General features: G+C 33.1%; 2 protein-coding genes across 4 annotated transcripts; one reads left to right on the top strand and one right to left on the bottom strand.

Annotated features, from left to right (window-relative positions):
• Positions 1 to 517: 517 nt before the first annotated feature.
• Positions 518 to 12,113, top strand: LOC109538359 (putative inorganic phosphate cotransporter). 2 transcript variants are annotated; one of them, XM_048663764.1, is made up of 10 exons: positions 518 to 687; positions 740 to 889; positions 7,169 to 7,368; positions 7,428 to 7,661; positions 7,802 to 7,889; positions 8,052 to 8,275; positions 10,555 to 10,713; positions 10,978 to 11,110; positions 11,168 to 11,409; positions 11,798 to 12,113. In XM_048663764.1, the coding sequence occupies exons 2-10, from the start codon at positions 787 to 789 to the stop codon at positions 11,933 to 11,935; spliced, it is 1,521 nt and encodes a 506-aa protein (XP_048519721.1). In that variant the 5' UTR covers positions 518 to 687; positions 740 to 786; the 3' UTR covers positions 11,936 to 12,113. The 2 variants fall into 2 exon arrangements, with proteins under 2 accessions (XP_048519721.1, XP_019761131.1); XM_019905572.2 differs by lacking the exons at positions 518 to 687; positions 740 to 889 and adding an exon at positions 4,724 to 5,190.
• Positions 12,114 to 15,140: 3,027 nt separating this feature from the next.
• LOC109538292 (SWI/SNF-related matrix-associated actin-dependent regulator of chromatin subfamily A containing DEAD/H box 1 homolog) lies at positions 15,141 to 20,882 on the bottom strand. 2 transcript variants are annotated; one of them, XM_019905465.2, is made up of 16 exons: positions 20,500 to 20,877; positions 20,137 to 20,441; positions 18,279 to 18,483; positions 18,147 to 18,228; positions 17,871 to 18,045; positions 17,625 to 17,809; positions 17,371 to 17,564; positions 17,116 to 17,254; positions 16,899 to 17,034; positions 16,700 to 16,837; positions 16,433 to 16,642; positions 16,142 to 16,366; positions 15,876 to 16,087; positions 15,618 to 15,818; positions 15,446 to 15,531; positions 15,141 to 15,390 (listed from the first exon to the last, which is right to left on the bottom strand). In XM_019905465.2, the coding sequence occupies exons 1-16, from the start codon at positions 20,594 to 20,596 to the stop codon at positions 15,281 to 15,283; spliced, it is 2,700 nt and encodes an 899-aa protein (XP_019761024.1). In that variant the 5' UTR covers positions 20,597 to 20,877; the 3' UTR covers positions 15,141 to 15,280. The 2 variants fall into 2 exon arrangements, with proteins under 2 accessions (XP_019761024.1, XP_048519943.1); XM_048663986.1 differs by having other exon boundaries at positions 15,876 to 16,366; positions 20,500 to 20,882.
• Positions 20,883 to 21,001: the final 119 nt, after the last annotated feature.

Raw genomic sequence — 21,001 nt, 5'->3', positions numbered from 1 at the left:
CAAATGTAACGTTGACATTTTGTCAACAAAGGCATGCCTCGGCGCTTAGTTGCCGCTGTGCGTTTTCTGAAGAAAATAATAGGAACAAAATGTTCCATATAGAAAATGTGACAAAAACTACCATAAAATATTGCTTGTTAACCAAATTCCTTTAACCATTTTCCGTACTCTCCAGATAAGCATCCGTAACCGTTTTAAATGAATACGCCAATTTTGAATTTACCCGTATTTACTGTGTAGGTACTCAAAAATCACTAGCCCTAAATTATATTCTGTCAGCAAACTAAAGTGCAGAAATATGAGTCAATGACCGCAATTAAATAACCAGAATGAATTCGGACAGAGTGAATACATTAAAATATTGATTTACATTTTCAGTATAAAAAAACTCGACAAATTTGAATGCGTTCAATATGTTTTATCTCGTTTTGTGTCGTTCCATCGCATTATTTAAACTCAACGCTCTTCGCAAACGCATTGGGCAACACTGTAAAAATTGACAACCAAAACAAAAACACAGCTGATTCAGCTTGTTCATAGGCAATTTGTATTTGTATTTTAAAAGTATTTTCAAAAGCTTAAGTACAACATTTTGTCACAGTATGTAACGCAACACGAGATCTGGCTTTCGTGGTTTTCATTATAAGTGCTTTGAATAACTGTTAATTAATTGAGCACACTATATTTGTGAGTCATCTGAGCTGAATTTATGTAGAAACAATAGATTCGGCGGTTTTAGATTACATTCAGATACATAGTTAAATATTTAGTGATACTCATTAAATCATGTATGATCCTGCTAGAGATGAACTAATTAATGAATGTGAAAGTGACGACGAGAGTGTTTATGAAGATGAAGATGAAACTACTCGAATTATACCTCCAACAGGTAAGAACCAGCATATTATAGCTAAATACACGATTACTTTTTAATCCCAATTGATTATCATTGATAATTTATAAAACATTGATTCAGTACAGCTTATTTCAAGTTCAAGTTCGTTGGCTCAATTCAAGTAATAGTCATATGAACACAGCAATGAGACCAACATCAGATTGTACTGTTAAAAACTTGCACACCATTTTTCGTTTGTTAATTTTTCATAATTTACAAATTCATTTAATATTCATAACTCTATAGATAACTAAAAACAGCTTAATCTCGTCATGAACTGCGCTTGTAAAAATGCATACCTTCACTCGAAAAATGTTCACCATACATACGTATTTGGACATGATTTATAAGTTGAACGTGCCAAATGTGACTATTTTATAATCTAGGTATATTTTTGCATTTTATCCGTATTGTCATATAGAAGCATTGTTAAACTCTTTGTTACATTTGAATATATCGCCTGGTTCCGTTCAAAGTCCATAGTTAGTCATAATAATGTTATCACTAAACCATATTCTAAAAGCAGTATTCGTTCTAGCAGTAGTCTGTGATTTTACATAAAGCTGACTATTACCTATTCTCCTTAATTAAATACGAGTTATATCGTTACCGCCGTAAAATGACTCGGCTAAGCCTGGGTAACACTGTGTTGAGTTGCGATTTGAGTTATTGCCACTTTCTGAGTTGATGAGTTATAACTCATTAGCCGATGATTTATAACTCATTCATTAAAGTGGATTAAAGCTTCAGAGACCGGAGACTGGAATTTTAACATCTGAAAAAATGGTCATCAACATTTTTACATGTTTTACCACGTTGTCCAAACAACTAAAAAAAGGGTCACATAATTTGTGTAACTCATAATTTAAGTAACCATTTTGTTTGGTCTTTTTGTGTGCCAATTGGAAAATTAAGTTGAAGGTAGCAAGTGTGGGACAATGATGATGAAAAAGGACCTATTTAATTATTTGTCAACGTTTCGACCTTTGCTGGGGTCTTCTTCAAGGCCCAAATTATGTGTAAACGTTCTGTCTATGTAGATTCATTATAGTGAATGCATCTTCATGGCAAGGTAATAGCGATGGGGATGCATTTACTATAATGAATCTACTTTGACAGAACGTTCACACATAATTTTAGCCTTAAAGAAGACCGTAATACAGGTCAAAACGTCGGAAAATAAATAAATAGTGACGTTTTCATCATTGTCCCACATCTGCTACCTTCAATTTAATTTAAGTAACGTTTGCCCCGAGCAAAGGAACTGAGGTTCTGCGCCGGTTTGTTGAATTGGCGCCCCAAGCCATTTGCGCAGCACTGCGCCAGCTCTTAAAAATGAACCAGTTACCCAGGCCTACTGTCGGCGGTAACGGTTATATGGCCAGAACCAGCACCTTAAGCAAAATGTGCACCTGCATATAAGCACTAAGCACACTCAGCATATTTAATATTTCAATTTAATCACCAGTTATATGCCTATAACCAGCACCATAAGCAGAAATTCAATCGCAGATGAACTCTGAAAAAGGTGGACTGCTTGCAGATTTGTACATCTGATGGGATGTACATAAACAAATGAATCATGATAATGAAACTTAAAATTTAAATGAGTTATCCTAATCATCATCATATATGGATCATTACCATAGTCCATATTCATTGCATAAGGCATAAAGTGGGTTAACACCCTACTCGGCCCAATCAAAATCACATCCGACAAGACTTCTAAAAAGCTACAATTCTACATAATAGAATAAGGAAATTTCTACCGAAAAAGATAGTATCAACACTTCTAATATCATATAGTGAATTTTCTGCATTAAATGGATTGTCTTGGTGTAATTTATGACTATATAGATAAATTTTCAATAAAATCCTTAAACTTGCGTTGAATAAGATAATGTGCTTTAATATGTTATTCTAAATTAAAATTGAAAGTATATGGAGCGATAAAATTTACCTTCAAATAAAAAAGTACATTTTAAAAATGGTTGTGGTGTTTTATTGATATTGAACAGAGGCCACATCATTAAAATCGAAAGATAAATTTTGCATTAAAAGTAAATGAAAAAGTGGCCTGAGCTCTGCTTAAAGGCTGCAATCAGTGACACACAGTCATCTAATCTGTTAAAGCTTTATCGAAACATGCGTCGTTCTCAAAGGATTAAAACAATTTACTTTAAACAGCAAAACATTACATCTGACTATAAATCTCAAAAGTTACTAAATTGTAAAAAGTACCTACCGTCACCGCTGTTTTTCGTATTAAAAACGAACCGGAAAAAACTAATTGTTTACATTGCTCAAAAACGACACATTTTGCGATAAGGCTTTAAGGGACGCTTATTTCAGTAAAATAATTTAAAAATTTTATTAAATGAAAAGATTGTTAGGAACTTTTACCTTAGAATCTCTATACCTATCTAATACTGTATAGACAGTAAAACCACATTACATACATCCCACATTAAAAATGTACATACTTTCCTGACTGTGTTTCAATTCCAAATCAAAATCAATTCCTGGGCTTTAGTCATTTATTGTCTATTTATAAATTAAAATACGTCCAAGATTTTCAAATATTTTATTTGATTCTGTCTGTTCCCAACATTAAATTCCCGTCTCCTCACCTGTATAAATGTGTAGAGTGCAGAATCAAATAAAATATTTGAAAATCTTGGACGTATTTTAATTGATAAATAGACAATAAATGACTGAAGTCCAGGAATTGATTTTGATTTGGAATTAAAAATGTAGTGATTAGAAACCTGGAAGTTTATTGCTGTTTTTCTTGGATGAATTTTAACATAAATTTGGGTATAATCAACTGCCTTTTGAAATAACTCTGTGTCTCTTTTGACTTTTATTTCTCAATTATCGTGTGGATTCGACATTCTTTACCCGTAGCTCCAAACATAAATTCATAACGCACCATCGAACTTTGCCTGGATTTTTGCGAGTGAAGAATTTTTAAAGAATATTTTTGTTTTGCGAAAATGCAAGTTACAAAACTTGTATAGTGCATAGTACAATCTTGATTGATTGAAAGAATTTAAAAACTAGAATGTATGTCTATACTAAATATCTAAATTTATTAGAATCTTAGATTCAGCACCAAATCATTAATTTTCAGTTTTTTTTAACAATAGAACTTTGATTTTTTCTACTAGAATTAATTATATGTGCTTTTGCTGTGATATGAATTTAATTGGATGTGCCCTATAAAAATAAATTAATACAATTATATTATAATAATATATATTATATTTACGATAACGTTTATTAATGATTCTAATCGATATTTATTATTGTATAAGCATTTATTTACTTAGGAACTTTATTGAATTAATCCTATTTAGGAAACCTCATAAAATGAGTGACTTAATGGGTGGACCAAAATAAAATGAGATATCCGCTTTTTAAATTCGCAGCGACATTGTCATGAGACAAGCTAAAAGACCCTATTCTTGCCCAATTTCCGAGTAGACTAGTTTTACCCTGTTTTGTTCGTATCTATTCATAATTAAACGTTAAACAGACAGGATAAAGCCGTTAAGGCAGTCCAATGTGTATCTCCGCACTGCACTACTATTGATACTGCTTATTGCAGAAGAAGGCGAAACGTCAGGTGGAATACTAATCCATATTATTAGCATGGACACTTTCAAGTGAACTATTGCGATTGGTATTAAACCTTTAAAATATTTTCTATTTATTACCAGATTGTAGTAAATATAGCATTTTTTGCTAACATTAACATTTAATGTTTTTAAACATGAACTTAAAGAGGATATTTACAGACAAAAGAAAAGTAAGTACTTTCAATATTTCACAATTTAATACCTCATGTGAGGATGATGAATATATGATGACGATTATATACCAAGTCATTACTCATTGTGAATAGTATATAAAAATAATGCAAGTGGTCAAACCAATCAAGTCCATGTAACAAACTTTATTTAATATATAAATGGACATTTCTGTATAATCTAAGCACACTTTTTAGTACCTATTCACCGTGTAAGTGTATATTGATAACTTTTTAAAAACTATATGCGATAAAATGTTCGGCTTTTTGCATTATTACCTTGCTACGTCAATCGGTAGTCTGTTAGATAACGTCCAAGTTATTGTTAATTTCGAAAACGGATCAGCAGAACTAAAGGAAATTATGCCCGTCAATGTCCGTAAAAAAGCGAAAATAATCTTAAAATCCGCAGATTTTTCAAAAGTGCCCAGTATCAGTAAATACATATTTGATGTACGGAGTAATTATGAGGAATTTGATAAAGGTAATGTTTTACATAAAAATGCAATTGTTATTATTATTATTATCACCATTTTCATTTAAACTAACTATAAGAAAGTAATCGAAATTGAATACAAATTGTCGAAATAAAAACAAACTAGTAGTTAAGATTATTTTATATATTGATGAGGTCGAGGGCCATGTAGTATCTTTGAACAAAAACAACATTTTCTAATACATGTACATATATTTAATAATAACAAGATCTATCTAGAGCTTTTGGTGTTCTATTCACTAAACTTTCAATGGACGTTAGGATAAATCTCGCTAAATTGAAAAAAAAATGAATGCTAAGAAAGCTGAAAACAAAATTGAATTTGATATATAGGTCATTTATTGCCTCTAGAAGATAAGAATGCTTTGGTTAGAAATTAAATTTTTTTGTTTTTAGAATTCTTCCTATATCTTAATGTTTACGATGTATTTAATGGCTCGGCGCAAATATCAATAATAAGGTATATTCAATTATAAATTAATTTTCGGCGTTGGGATTAAGAGGTATGAGTAACGAACTTTTACTACCGCAAAATATATGATAACAGGAATATTGATCTCAAAAGTAGGCGATTGATAGTCTGTTCTTCAAGAATCATTTTTGGTTTAATTAACACTTTATAGTATTCTAACTATTTTATGTAAAAATTGCCAGTTAAAAATAGTCCAGCCTTATACATTGCGTGTAAAGTAGATTCTAATATTACGATATTTCGATTCCTGAAAATATGCTATTGATATAACAGAACGCTTTTATAAGTATTTTAATATCTTGGTGTTAATTAGACATTGGTCTAATTAAAGAAAGATTGCTTTCGTTAAGTACCTGCTGCATTTCGAATACTGATTTAGACTAGTTTCAATCATTTTGCTTAGGATTTTATACTAAATGTTTAACACTTTGTGGGAGACAAGGGCAGATCCAGTCCATGGGGGTCATGACCCCCTTTTGTGCTGGATTTATGTCGACTAACGACAACTTTTCTAATTTCATAGACAACAAAAGAGTACTTTTTGCTACGGGAAACCTGAATCCACCGCTGTTCAATGTATGATATTCAAATTTAGCTTCCTGGGTCGAAACTGCCCGAATTTCCCCACACATGTTGTTATGACTGAATCGAACTTTTTATTTTCTATCCAACGATACCATGTCAGCATGGGGGTCATGAGCTCCTTGACTCGAAAGCTGGCTCCGCCCCTGGTAGAAAATAAAGTATTTTAGAAGACTCAACTTAAGTACTAATAAATAATAAATTTGAGTCTAATGTACCATACAAACGGAATTTGTATTGCTAAATCTTGTTTATTAATGAAGATTTGCTTTATAGAAGATGCAAAAAGCCTACACTTAAGAGTTTTTTTTTGTTATTATATCTACGATACTTTCCACCGGTTTTGACATCTTCGGGTCTCATGCAAATTTTTTTTTCGGGCTTTGTGCTTCTCCATTAACCTGACGATTATTTAATACTTATCGATTATTATTAGTTGATCGTAAAATAATATAATACTCATGCACATTCACATATATTCGTACATATTTGAATATTTTTTTATTGCTTTGTAACATTTTACAAATCACATTATGTTAAAGTGTTAAACAAAGAAAAAACATGGACAAGTAACTAAATAAGAAACAGGCTATGTGAAGGTACTCGAGACAATCATCAAATAAGTTGTTTTGTCCATAGGAAAATATCATACACACCCAGATTTGTACGTATCTTATCCTGGCTTTGTAAACTAAAAAAAACCCTAATAAAAAATAAGACATTAACGGTTAGGACAATTTGGCGAAAATAGTCCTTAATTAAATGTTATTAATTATTATGCATTATTAATTAAGAAAAAACTGGATTCTCTATTTTATATATGTTTTATGGAAAAAAATGATTGAGTTTTTATGTAATTAATGTAAAATAAAATGTTTTATACGAAAACCTCACCAGCTGTTTCTTTTGTAGTTGAGGATACGAAAAACTGCATTAAAGCTAGACACATCTTGGGCGTTCTGGGATTTCTCGGTTTTGCTAATGTATATGCTATGAGAGTCAATCTGTCTGTAGCAATTCTTGCTATGATTAATCAAACAGCGCCAATTATTCAGAACAATACTTTTGACCAATGCCCAGCAGGAAATGTGTCCAATTCCACGACACCATCTGTAAGCATTGCAAATCAGGAGCATACAGAATTTCATCTTCACCACAAGCTATATTTTAGAATGGTGAATTCAATTGGGACGAAAGACAGCAAGGAATCGTGCTCGGTTCCTTTTTCTATGGATACGTTTTAACTCAAATTCCTGGAGGAAGATTTGCCGAAGTTTTCGGCGGTAAAAAGGTGTACGGGTTAGGGGTGCTGATGACTGCAGTTTTTACACTTTTAACGCCTATAGCGGCTAGGATTAACTTTACTTTCTTTATTATTGTTAGGATTCTGGAGGGCATGGGAGAGGTAAATATATACTTTTGTCGGGGATAATTTTTATTAACAATGGCTTGCAATAAAAACGACCAGAAGCATGTAGATATCTGACACTTATTTTATAGAGTTACTTCCGTGGTTTATTACTGTAATTCTAATTCAATTTTAAGGGAGTCACGTATCCTTCTATGCATGCTATGCTAGCAAAATGGATTCCCCCTCTAGAGAGGAGCAAGTTTGGTGCTTATGTCTATGCAGGTAACTGTTGTATCATTTTTGGTCAGATTTGGACCATTCTTTTTCATGTTTATTCTTATCTCTATTATTGCATAATTACTCACTTACAATAATAAATTGCAAATTGATACTAGTAAAATTAGCGCAGGCTGGATATTTTGGAGCAATTTTTTTCATTTGCAGGTTCTAACTTTGGAACTATAATATCCCTACCGCTTTCCGGTTGGTTATGCTCTTTAAAAATGTCTGATGGTACGGGAGGATGGCCGTTAGCATTTTACATATTTGGTGTTTTGGGCGTCATTTGGTTCATATTTTGGATATTCCTTGTTTATGACTCACCCACCACGCACCCTAGAATTGACCGACAAGAACAAGCTTTTATTCTAGCCAGTATCGGACCTCAGGTAATTTTTTTATTGCTCTGAATCAACTGAGGTAGTTCACAGTTAGAAAAAGTTTGGTAATCCAAGCCAATTTATTATCACAAAGTATGATTTTAACTCAAACCCCTATTTTATTTTCCATTATTTTCTAATTAAATAGCATTTACTCTGCAAATATTTGGTATATGATATTATTATTTAATATAATATGTATTAGAAAATTTGATTACATTAAAAGTATAAGTTTAAAAACGTTGTATTAAAATAGCATCATTTTTAAATTGATTATTTACGGTTGTTTAAATTATTATTGTTAAAAAAAATATAGTTTATACATTTTATACATTTGTATACTATATAAGTTTTATTATTTTCATCCATTCAATGCTATTTTAATGCATCTAATAAATTAGATTTATCTCATCTTACACGAAAGAAACCAAAAAACCTGATCGGTTTAAGATTAGCAGATCAAGCACATTTGAAAATGTTCAAAATTTAATATAACAAGGACTGAAAATATAAGAAAAATAGACTTTGCTGATTTTTTAACCCCTCATTTTTATAGACAGTTTTTTGATAATTATAGAATATTCTTCATTTGGTTTCATTTAGCAAAGAAAATTCCGAAATATTCTCGCGGGAAATTAAAAAATCGTAGTTTTCTAGTACTTTGAATACAGGGTGTCCCGTAAGCTCATGATCAAAAGAGTACGATCTGACCTAACTTTTATTAACAAAAAATATCTGGCTCCACTGCTATTGATGGTCAAAGTTCTTCAAAAAATTTATCTTTTTTGAACTTTCGGGAGAATGGTACGATGTATTTTAGTGAAACTCGCCGTGAATTTGTTCTTATGTAAGACTCATATTTTGATGAAACAATCGAGTTTAGCCGTTTTGGACAAGTGGTGAATTCTTGAGTGTCGTGGTAGAAAAACTACCAGCACTTTTTAGTTGGAGGATGAAATCAACTCATTTTTTTTAGGTTGATGCACTAATCATTTTTTCAGAACTTTGTGCTCTTTGTACAATCTCGTAGCATCCATAGTTTTTGCGCAAAAAAAATATATCTGTTTTAACCCGAACTTATTATTTAGTATTGCGCAAAAACCATGAATGCTTCAAGATTTTATAGAGGACAAAAATGCCAAAAGATAATTTATGCATCAACGCAATATAATCAGTTGAAACTTAAAAAGTTATGAAATTTTTTGTACCAAGACACTCAATAATTTCTCACATGCCCAAAGCGAATGAACTCGGTTGCTTCATCAAACCATGATAACTTCTGTTTGGTTCTGTTTTATGCACGGTGTGAATGGATTGGATTGCGAACGTCGTCGTTATGTCTGGCATAGATAAAGACAAGTACGCAGTTCTCTCGCACGCACACAACCACCGGCGATTTCAATCTAGTCCCCACAGAACATCCCCCAGAGAAAATATTTTATGCTGGTCCCATTAGGCCGGTCGTCTATTATAATAGTGTCTAGACTGTGATCCGTTCGTTTAAATATAATAGTGTGTAGTCCGTGGCCGGTGTCCTTTCGATGCGTTTTCATCCGCTGCTTTGCGCGCGAGCTCCAGAACGTTGCAATGAAATTGGACCATTCGCTCCTTTTCGCACGTTTCTTTTCGCAGTTCGGACGAAAACTACTTGTCTTGGGCAAAACCACTAGAAATTTCCATTAATTTCAAGTGGAGATCTTAGTGTTGATTTTTCTTCTGTTTCAGGGCAAAATTTAATGTCATGTCTGAATGAAAGCTACAATTAAAGATGGTAAATAATCCAGCTACAATCGAGCAAGATAAAATCGAGTGTCACAATACGTTTCTTATTGCAGTTATCATAAACCAATTGTCACTTTTGTAGGATTAGATTATGATATTCTAAATACCAGCGAGTAAATTGCAACATCGAATAATCTTAAATGTTGTAAATAAAATACAAATTTTACTTTCAGTAGTAGTACTAGTCCAGTGACGTACACCTTTTTTTTCTTAATAAAAGTTAGGACATAATTTTCATTTGGGACAAAGTGTCTCAATGTCCCTTTGTCATGTGCTAACGACCCTGAAAAATAGATAGTCAAATTGTTGCCTGATTGGATCTAGAACTGAAAAAGAACGTTTTCCAGAAAAGCAACACAAAGTAACCCTTTCTGAGATTTTCATAATGTTTAAAAAAATTATTAAAGAATCTTATCTATTATCCCATGTTATTTAACTTATACACACTCGATGAGAAAAAATGTAAGCGCTTATTCGTTAGAAAGATCAAAATAGCAAATTTGTAGGATGAAGATAAAAGTGCCGTACCATGGTCAAAAATGCTCACTTGTTTGCCACTGTGGGCTATTTTGGTGACTCAGTGTGGAAATTCTTGGGCCTTCTACACCCAACTGACCGAATTGCCCACTTATATGGCGCAGATATTGCATTTTGATATAGAGTCAGTAAGTAGCAAGCAAGCCAGCTTTTAATAAAATTTCCAATTGAAACTTGTGTGATCCATTTTGAATGTTATAAGGCACAATAGAAATATTAGGTGAACAAAACAGTCCTTATATTTTTCACAAATTCGCCATTTGAGTCCGTATTAAATTTATTATTTTGCTCAGGAAATAACCTGTTTCTATGAATGATTCCTATTTTGTTTCTTAATTAACTTTCATGTGAAAATATAGAAGTAAACTTGTTAATTTTTTAAACTATTTTAGAATGCGGTGCTATCAGCTGTTCCATATCTCACCAGTTGGTGGGCTGGCATATTTTTCAGCATATTTGCCGATTGGCTGCTACTGAAAGGTTACATATCGTTATCACTGTCGTATAAATTATGGAATTCAGTTGGTATGTATTTTTCCACAGTATTAGTTGCGATCTGAAGTAAAAAACTATAAATTTTAGCTTCCGTTATTCCTTCTTTGGGCCTGCTTGGAGTGGCCTATGTGGGATGCAACAAATACGCAGCTCAGCTGCTTCTGGCCATTCCAGGTGCTTTCGGCGGTGCTACATATGCTGGTAATCAAATGAACCACATAGCTTTAAGTCCTAAGTACGCTGGTACCATGTATGGTATTACCAATGCTGCCTCCAATATGTGTGGTTTTATGGCGCCGTATGTTATTGGCTTGCTAATAAACGGAAGGGTATGTATTTAGTAAAACTGATTATTCATACAATATAAATATTTAGAAAAGTCGTTCAAACTGTACATGGTGCTACAAAAAATATACATCAAATTACGTTTTTTTTTGGGAACACAATACAAGACTAAAATCTATAGCATAATCAAGGTAGGATTCAATAAGGCACAATATAAAACATGTGAACCCGGTTTGCTATATTGTAAACTCTTTCATTACTACTTCATAGCATTTCCAGGTTCCCATAATCTGGCTTCTCTTAAATTGGACACCCTGCATTTTAAAGTCTGAAGAATCTATTCAATTCAATATTCTAATTTAAAGAAAAAATATTGTGCTTTTTGTATTTACATAACTTAAGAAAAATAGGTATTTTAGAACTTTTTTTCAGGAAACCCTCGGCCAATGGAGAATGGTTTTTTATTTGGCTGCAGGAATCAACATTGGTGCCAATCTATTTTACGTGGCGTTTTCCAGTGCTAAAGAAGTGTCGTGGTCCAGATCACAAAGAGCGAGTTCCAGCAATTGACAAGCGCTTTATTTGGCCATGTTGGTCGAGACGTAGCATCAGTAGCAGTGATTTTCTTTTACGCAGTTGATTGCGGACAAAACAAGGTTTAGATTTCGTCTATCTGCAGGTATTAGAGCAACATATTGTGTATACCCATATTGACAATATTAGAGTAAGTAATTCTAATCGATAGTGATTATTACACTGATATTATTACCTTTCTAAATTCTAAGAATCTTGGCTTTATAATATTTACTTTTCTGGCTAATTACGACCTTCCGGATTTTATATACAAGGTGTCGCGTAAGCACATGATCAAAAGGGTACTGCGATATTCTTTGCATCAAAGAAGACGATCTGACCTAACTTTTATTAACAAAAAATGTCTGGCTCCTCTGTTATTGATGGTCAAAGTTCTTCAAAAAATATATCTTTTGGAATATCGGAGAATGGTACGATTTATTTTGGTGAAACTCGCTGTGAATTTTTGATTCAACGCATATTTTGATGAAACAATGGAGTTGAGCCGTTTTAGACAAATGGTGAATTCTTGAGTGTCGTGATACAAAAACTACCAGAACTTTTTATTTGGTGGATGGAATCAACTCATTTTTTGTTGTTGTTGCACTAATCATTTATTCACAACTTTGTGCTCTTTGTAAAATCTCGTAGCATTCATAGTTTTTGCGCAAAAAAAATATATCTGTTTTCTTGCCACTTGACAATGTTAGACATTAAGTGCAAATATGCGCCGCGTAAACGCGTACGCTTTCACGCAAATTGTCTTCGCAAACCCCTAATACTTTAACCATGTCGGTCACTTCTTCATTAGAAAAGTGAGATTGATTGACAATTAATTTATGCCTCGTATCACGACATTTGTCTAGCATTTCTAAGTGACTAGAAAATAGACATATTTTTTTACGTACAAACTATGAATGCTACAAGATTTTACAAAGAGCACAAAATTGTGAATAAATGATTAGTGCATTCACTAAAAAAATGAGTTGATTTCATCCACCTTATAAAAAGTTCTGGTAGTTTTTGTATCACGACACTCAAGAATTCATCACTGGTCCAAAACGGATGAATTCTATCGTTTCATCAAAATATGAGTCTTACATAAGAACAAATTCACAGCGAGTTTCACTAAAATACATCGTACGATTCTCCCGATATTTCAAAAAAGGTAATTTTTTTAAGAACTTTCACCATCAATAGCAGACTAGCCAGACATTTTTTGTTAATAAGTTAGGTCAGATCGTCGTCTTTTGATGCAAAGAATATCGCAGTATCCTTTTGATCATGCGCTTACAGGACACCCTGTATGCAAAAATTGCAAAAGAGCTTTAAATCTGTGTAATCTGCTATAGAAGGAAAAGGCTGGTAAATTCATTTGGTTGATCCTAATGAAACTTTAACTATTTAGATTTAAACAATTTTTTTTACGAATTCGATCTGATATTGAAGGCTTAATTTAATGTTGGCTCTTTAATTACGGGCTTTAAGCAGCAACTGCTTAAGTTGGTCAGTCAGAATTTTACTCATTAATTAATTTTTCGTTCCTAATCTATTTATCATTCTCTTTAACTGCAACTATATGATTATTTTTTGACAATTTTTTTGTTCAATTTGTCCAAAGTTTCTGAGCTGTTAGTCAAAATTAACATGGAAACAATAGCAAGTTGATTCATGTTTACGTATTTCTATTTGAACCCTATCAACAGATAAGAGTAATTTACTTAAAGTAGGTAACTTTATAAGATTCAGAAAACATGTTTGCATAATGTTACAGATATATTTTTAAAATCCATAAATACATGGGAGAATTTAAAATAACACACAACTGAAATATTGTCTTTTGCATAAAAAATCGGGCTTTTTTCCTGTGATGATGGAATTTAAACTCAACTAAGTAGTTTTCAGTAATATTTTGCTGTAATTAAAACTGCACAATTCCAAGTCAAGACTGTCACAAATGAAAATATCAGTTCATTAAATGTTTTATATGCGCCTGATCCAGTAACAAGTTACCTTTCTCTTATTTAATTTTTATTGGAAACTAGTCTATTTAGAGCGAAATAAAAAAGTAAATATGCTTTATTTGTACGAAATTATTATTCGCTTGAATTTTAAGTTTCTTTTAATCGCTTATAAAAAAATATTTTTATATTACTGTGTATGTGGTACGCATGTTATGCAATGTACAAGGGGCTTGGACTGCTAATATACCAAGATGTATGAATAATTTATACTTTAACTGTCTTCTTTGTAGAAATTGAGCAAATAGATATTGAAAAATTCTCTAATTATAGGGACACTGAAAAAGAAAGACATACATTCTATTTTTTTTACAAACTGCTTGTTGGGTATTTTGCCTCAAAAATGTTTGTCTTTAAAAAAGCAAAATTTCCCTCTTTTATTACAGATTGATAAATAGTGCTCCCATTTGGCATTAAGAACAAATTATTTATCAAAAAGTAATCAAGAACTATCACCTAGAGGGTATCCTGCGACACACTTAAGCTCAAGCTGTAAGAGGAAATTCCAATTAGTACAGAAATTAATTTGAAAAAATTATCTTGACATTTCGATAGCTATTTTCTGCTATCGTTATCAAAAGAACCTAAAAAGAGTGTGTTAATAAATTGTTATTAATTACTATTGTTACACAATTTATTAACATACTTTTTTGAGGTATAATGCCCAACAAGCAGTTTGTAAAAAATGAAACCGCCTCAACAATATAAAACTTACATTTTACTGCTATGAACAACTAAAGGAAAGGCCAATTAATGTAATTCAGCTGTTTAAACACCAGCAAAACTTGCTTTAAGAAGTGATATGAGATCTATATTGACCATGTTTTATTTGTTTTGCTTTCTATTTATATTGTATAGACTAAGTTCCATTTTCGGAAACACAAATGTGATCTTAGAAACCAATTCAGTTTTACGTTATCAAAATAGTTTATTTTTCGCAATATATGATTGCAGTATTACACCTTTGTATTTGTCCATGCTCTTCGGGTAAACTTAACAAGTCCCAAATAAGTGCGTCAGCAGAATCACGCATTTCAAAAATCTCTGCATGTATCTAGCAAAAAATTATCATCGTGATCAATGTTTCTTTACTGAACTTACAATCTGGAGAACATCAATCCCCAAAGACGCAAATTCTTCTCATAGGTAGTAACTACTCGGTACTGATTTTTCACACAATATCTGATAAAAATAAGTTTTATTTCATTAAAAAAAAGATGCCAAATGTGTACAATGCACTTTCAATAAACTTAATAGTGCTCAAAAAAACTATCTAGACATAAATTATAAATAACCATGAAAGTTGACAACCTACAATAGACTATTTTATTTCTTTCTTTGGCGAAACCAGATTTGTAGCTTTTGAAGAATCAATTCCCAGCGCCGAAGAGAGAAGCTTTACTACGCTTTTCACGTCAGGATTGTCTGTTTCTAAAAAAAATGTGTCAATGTGTCGTGTTTTTAAGGCGTTAAGGCTTTAAGTTACCATCTGTCGTGAGTTCTTTTTCCAGTTTCAGCTTTTCTTTGCACATCGCTAACATGCCCTCTTCTATCGATCCTTGAGATATCAACCTATAGCAACAAATGTTTTATTATTTTATATTTTATTGTTTGTGTTTTAATATGTATTATGTATGTTTTTTTTTTTAATTATTTACCTATAAACAGTAACAGGTTGTGTCTGCCCCATTCTATGACACCTATCTTCTGCCTGCTTATCATTGTATGGATTGAAATCAATGTCATGAATAATAACAGTATCTGCGCTAGTAAGATTTATGCCCAATCCCCCTGCGCGAGTTGACAATAGAAAAATAAAAATTCCCTTATCTTCCGTATATTTGTTAATTAAATCCTGCCTAAAATTTGCACTCTTGATTAAATAGATATTTTAGACAAATAAATAAAGAACCTACCTTGAATTGACCGCTGTGCTACCATCTAGCCTTAAATACCTATGGTTCCTAAGTTGCAAATAAACTTCGAGAACATTCAATAGAATAACATACTGACTAAAAATTAGCACTCTATGTCCACCTCTTTGCAATTCTGGCAAGCATTTATCTAGATACATGAATTTCCCAGATGTGAGTATTAAATTATCGGGTAGCGTATACCTATTTAAACACTGAAAAAATATTACTTTTATATGGAAGATGTTTATGAATTTTATTTCAATTACCACAAACTGTTGCGCCATTGTGTGTATTTCAAAATCTGACATCCACTTCAGATCTTCTACAATATATTCTACTACAGTATCTTTGTAGCCTGGGTCTTTCGCTAAAAGCTTTGCAATTTCCTTCAGCTGATCTAGATCGTAATGATAGCGCATCAACAACGGATGGTTACTCAATTTTCGCAAATCAGTCATTATGCTCATACCGTTGTATGTATTCCTCCCTTCCTATTTAAAATGAAATCGGACAAATTAACTATTTGCTGCTAATTAACATTGACATATTCATCTTACGCTAATATTTTTATACGAAGCAACCAATTGCCCATATTGCTCTTTCTGGGTTGGAACCATTGCAACCGTAACAACCAAATCTGTCTTTTTCGGCAAATCTTGCAAGACGTCTCTTTTAAGCCTTCTTAAAACAAATGGTTTCATAATTCTTTTCGCTTGTTCGATTTGCTCTTTTTCAAAAGCGGGTACACTCTCATCATCTTTTGCTTTCTACATATACAAATTAAAATAATCACCGCTAATGATGGTATTTTGGTCAGTACTTACGGAATTTTTTTGAAAAAGATTTTTCAAGTCAACAGTTTTTTCAGCGAACATCTTCGGCATTACGAAAATTAAAAGTGACATCAATTCTAACAGGTTGTTTTGTAGGGGAGTACCTGTTAGTAATATGCGGTGTTTGGCCTAAAACAAAAAAATGCTTGCCGAAATGAAAGGCATTAGATAGCTAAATAGATAAATTTACATTTATTCTAATTAGGTTTTCGTATCTCTGAGTGTTCATGTTCTTCAGCATGTGAGCTTCATCGAATATAACATAATGAAGAGGAGTTACTCTAAACATTTTCCTCTCTTCAGGACTATTTCCTACCATGGTATAGCTACAAAAATTAAATAAATCAAACTCCAAACTTTCAAAAGTTGCACTGCATGAAGTAAAACAAAAAATACATAATACTTACGTTGTAAGAATAACGTCAAAGTCGGCTAACATTCCTTTAGCTAAATCGAACCTAAAACCCCTCCGTTCTTCAGTGCTTCCATAATACATAAATACCCTCAGTTCGGGACACCATCTTCCCAATTCGTTTTTCCAATTATCTAAAGTATTAATGCAACATACATAAATAAATAACATCTTGCATGAAAATGCTTGCCCCAATGCGAGTATGATATTTTTCTCCATTACTTTTGTAGAATAAAACTTGGTAACTTACCTAACGTTGATGAAGGCACAACAATTAAATGTGTATTTTGGGCTTGACCCGTTACTTTCAAATAAGCTAAAAAGGCGATTATTTGAATGGTCTTTCCTAAGCCCATTTCGTCAGCTAATATGCCGTTCACTCGCTGACAATTTAGGACCGCTAACCAATTTAATCCAACCATTTGGTATGCAGTTAATCTCAGTCTAGAAGAATAGAGCAGAAAGATGAACATAATTATTGCAGAATTTCCAAATCAAACGTACGATGAAGACAGATTTCTGGGTTGCTCCTTAACACCTGCACCAGCAGCAAAGGCCCTTTCCATTTGTTGTGCTAAACTCGTACATCTCTTCATCAAATGTCTGATGTTATTTCTTGTAATCAATACTTGTTGGGCTGAGTTTAACAGATCAGTACTCAAACTTTTATTGTTTTGCAGTTTTGTTACCTAATAGAAGAAAGCCATGGTTCGATGTGTTACCTATAAATTAATCATAATAACGTCTTACTAAGTCTATCCAGCCAGTAAAAGGTCGGCAATCAATGAGAGCTTCTGCTTTTTTCTTGGAACAATACTGCATTAGTTGTAATTCATTCAAAGTGGCTGTTTCAAAAAACTCTATCACTTTCTTTTTGTCCCCAGTCAGTTCGTCACTAATTTCAGCATCCGAATCTTCATCATCACTAAAAACTCCATTAATATAAAGAAAAGTGTGCTACAATTTGAATCTAGCTTGTTGCAGTAAGCGAATGCAATATCAAAGAAATTATTTGCTTGAGCTCACCTATCAAATACTCGTCTATCTTTAAAATCATTACGACTTCCCGTACTTTCATCACTGTCGTATTCTTCTCGTCTTCGTTTGACTGTAAAAGATTATGCATTGTTGTGTGCTTGCCTAAGTCGTAGAATATACCTTTCTTTCTCTTGTTCCCACTGGGCTCTCCCACCGCATACCGTTTTTGTGCGTTATCCACTGATTTTTGATTGGCGTTCTTATCATATTCCTCTCTCCATTTGCTGTAAGTACTTTGCTGAATAGTCCTAGAGTATGTTCGGGATAATTCTGCAGCCGCAGCGTCAGTATTAAAACTGTGCTTTGATAGAATGTCGTGGATTCTCTGAAAATGTCCAATGCAAACATACAAAATATGAAAATACATGAACCATGAACATGAAAAATGTATGTTGCCTTTTGTAGAGAATTACCCTATTCCTTTAAAATGTGACGCTCATATTGGACAATAATTTAACGATCTGGAAATCGCATGTCCGATAGTAAGAAAAAACTGCTGTGATTGAACTGCTGAAAATTGAATCCTCATGAAGTACATTTGCATAGAAATGCCTTTGAATGAATGCTGTCTTTACCATACTGTTCAAAAGAAAATTCAAATTACAGTACGAAATTGCTAAAAGTTTTATTGCATTTGGAACATACTTCTCATAATGCGAATTTTACACAGCGCCGATAATGTTCAATTGAGCAGTATCAACTGCTGCAGCTTATTATGCAGGGCAGAATCCAAGGAAAGAGAAGAGCTGATGGCCGACGCATATCTTGGCTGAGAAACCTAAGAGAATGGTATAAATGCACCTCCATTCAGTTGTTTAGAACAGCCGATTCAAAGATAAGGATTGCAATGATGATTGCCAAACTCCGAAACGGAGAGGACACTTGAAGAAAAACTTGCAATACAGTTCGGCTTTAGTAGTCGAAAATAGGAACTTATCAGCCCGGGTAGAGAGGGTAGTTATAAAGGGGCCTCTAACATGGGAATGCAACTATATAGATACATATAAGTATTGATAATTTAATCACTCTTACTGATAGTTTGGATCTTGTCGCTGTTTGAATACTTGCGTTTGAGTGATAACTTTAGAAGAAGAATAATAAGCTTTAGTGCCACGGGTTGAAGTACCTATTGAAAAAGTTGCCATTCATTGTGCAATAGTTTGCCAATGTGGAATCGACTCCTGATTACTTTCAATTATCTGGGGTTCGATTGAAGTATGCGCGTTGTTAAAAATGCAGACAGACTTGTCTACTACCTAGCGATTTACCCATTAAATTATGTAAGTAGAATGTGTATGTTCTATGACGAGTATCAAGATTCGTAAACGGTTGTTAACTATACAAAGTAATTGCTGTAAAAGATAAACTTATAAATGTTAAGAATTTTTAAATTCAGAGATGTCTTGCATTCTCCCGATTATACATAACGAACATTCAAGTGTAGATCTGAATTTCTATCTGATCTACGACAGGAAGAAATACTTTTCCACGGCGGTTTGAAAACCTTAAAAGGTCACGAGTTCGAAGCACGCAAGTATCTATTCGGAAAGGTGTACTCTTTTATTCTCTTGAAGCTTCAAAACTGCTTGTAATTATTTGAGATGTAAAGGTTTCGAGCAAGTCTTCCACCCGCACTGCATGCAGGCTATTGCCAACATTACTGATGGTTGGCCGACTTGCTCATTAAAATCGGTCAAAACATACCTATAGGTGCTTGCGAATTCTCAGATTTTATGTGGCGGGGTTTAATTGTCCGCGAGTATATGTGGGTAACCTGAACGAATCCCATAGTTAATTTAATGGTGAGTTTGCAGTAAAACAGGTATATAAATTGAACAAAATAAACCAATTATTTAACATTCCTATATTTACTGCTGATCGAACAATACCTTAAAATCCCGGTCCAGTCAAATAGTAGGAATAAATAGGACTTTTCTAACTGCTCGCTTGCATACCTAGGAATTGATCAAATACTTACCATTGCATCAAGACTAGGGAAAATCTCGAGCAGGAACTTCATTTGCTTCTCCTTCTCGAGTACACCAGGGTTCTTGTTTCGAAACATCCCGTTTTTTTGGGATGCGCTAGTGACCGGAGGCACATTTGAAATAGTAGTAGCAGCAGCAGCAGCTGATACTGGAGGCCCCTGAGTAGTTTGCTTTGGATCTAACACGTCCATGTGATGCTCCACTCTTTGATTTTCAATTTCGGAGTCGGAATCACTAAAATGATTTGTCAGCTGCTGTCTTCCAGCAACTCCCACTACAACTGGGCTTTGCGAAGCTGTAATTTAAACAAATAATCCCTCAAAAAGTGTGTTAAATTGGAAAATTTAGCTTACAAGTGTCCAATGTCTCACTTGACTGGTGAGAAAGTTGTCCTTTTTTCTGAATTCTAAACCCCCTGAGAGCAAGTGTAGGACTGTGCTCCTCGGTCATAATAATCGAATATAATCAGTGAAAATTTAATAGGGAGTTGGTATTTTTGAGAAATAAACAACGAAAAAGTTACAGACAATCAACACGACCGCCACAATGTAGACGGACAATTTATGAATTTATGTTAGTTAGAAACTTTTAGAACGGTGGTGTCTGGTTGGTAGCATTTGATTCCACTAGATTCCCCTAGTTGTGAACAGTATATGAAATAGTTGCTAATGTATTATAACAGTTAATTAGTTATTAGAACGAATGTGATTAAACAGAATGAACTGATGCTGCTCACATGTTTATATTAATAAAATGAATTTAAATATTTATTTTTGAAATAATCAATGTCACCAACAAAATTTTATTTAAAAACCACGCTAGGGAGAGCCACTGACAGTTTTCTTGATAAGTGCC

The sequence above is a fragment of the Dendroctonus ponderosae genome, unplaced genomic scaffold (assembly GCF_020466585.1).
Source record: "Dendroctonus ponderosae isolate FM_Combo_2020 unplaced genomic scaffold, Dpon_F_20191213v2 Dpon_F_20191213_2, whole genome shotgun sequence".
Classification (NCBI taxonomy): Eukaryota; Metazoa; Arthropoda; class Insecta; order Coleoptera; family Curculionidae; genus Dendroctonus; species Dendroctonus ponderosae.
The sequence above is the reverse complement of the archived record's forward strand: the minus strand, read 5'-3'. Positions and strand labels throughout refer to the sequence as shown.

Excerpts from the sequence above, each read along its gene's own strand:
- LOC109538359 (XM_019905572.2), top strand. The coding sequence starts at position 4,962 with ATGTTCGGCTTTTTGCATTATTACCTTGCTACGTCAATCGGTAGTCTG. Across the intron at positions 7,890-8,051 it reads TGGTGCTTATGTCTATGCAG|GTTCTAACTTTGGAACTATA; the intron begins GTAACTGTTGTA and ends TTTCATTTGCAG. Across the intron at positions 10,714-10,977 it reads TGCATTTTGATATAGAGTCA|AATGCGGTGCTATCAGCTGT; the intron begins GTAAGTAGCAAG and ends AAACTATTTTAG.
- LOC109538292 (XM_048663986.1), bottom strand. The coding sequence starts at position 20,596 with ATGACCGAGGAGCACAGTCCTACACTTGCTCTCAGGGGGTTTAGAATT. Across the intron at positions 20,442-20,499 it reads AAGTGAGACATTGGACACTT|CTTCGCAAAGCCCAGTTGTA; the intron begins GTAAGCTAAATT and ends TTTAAATTACAG. Across the intron at positions 17,810-17,870 it reads TTACTGGCTGGATAGACTTA|GTAACAAAACTGCAAAACAA; the intron begins GTAAGACGTTAT and ends TTCTTCTATTAG.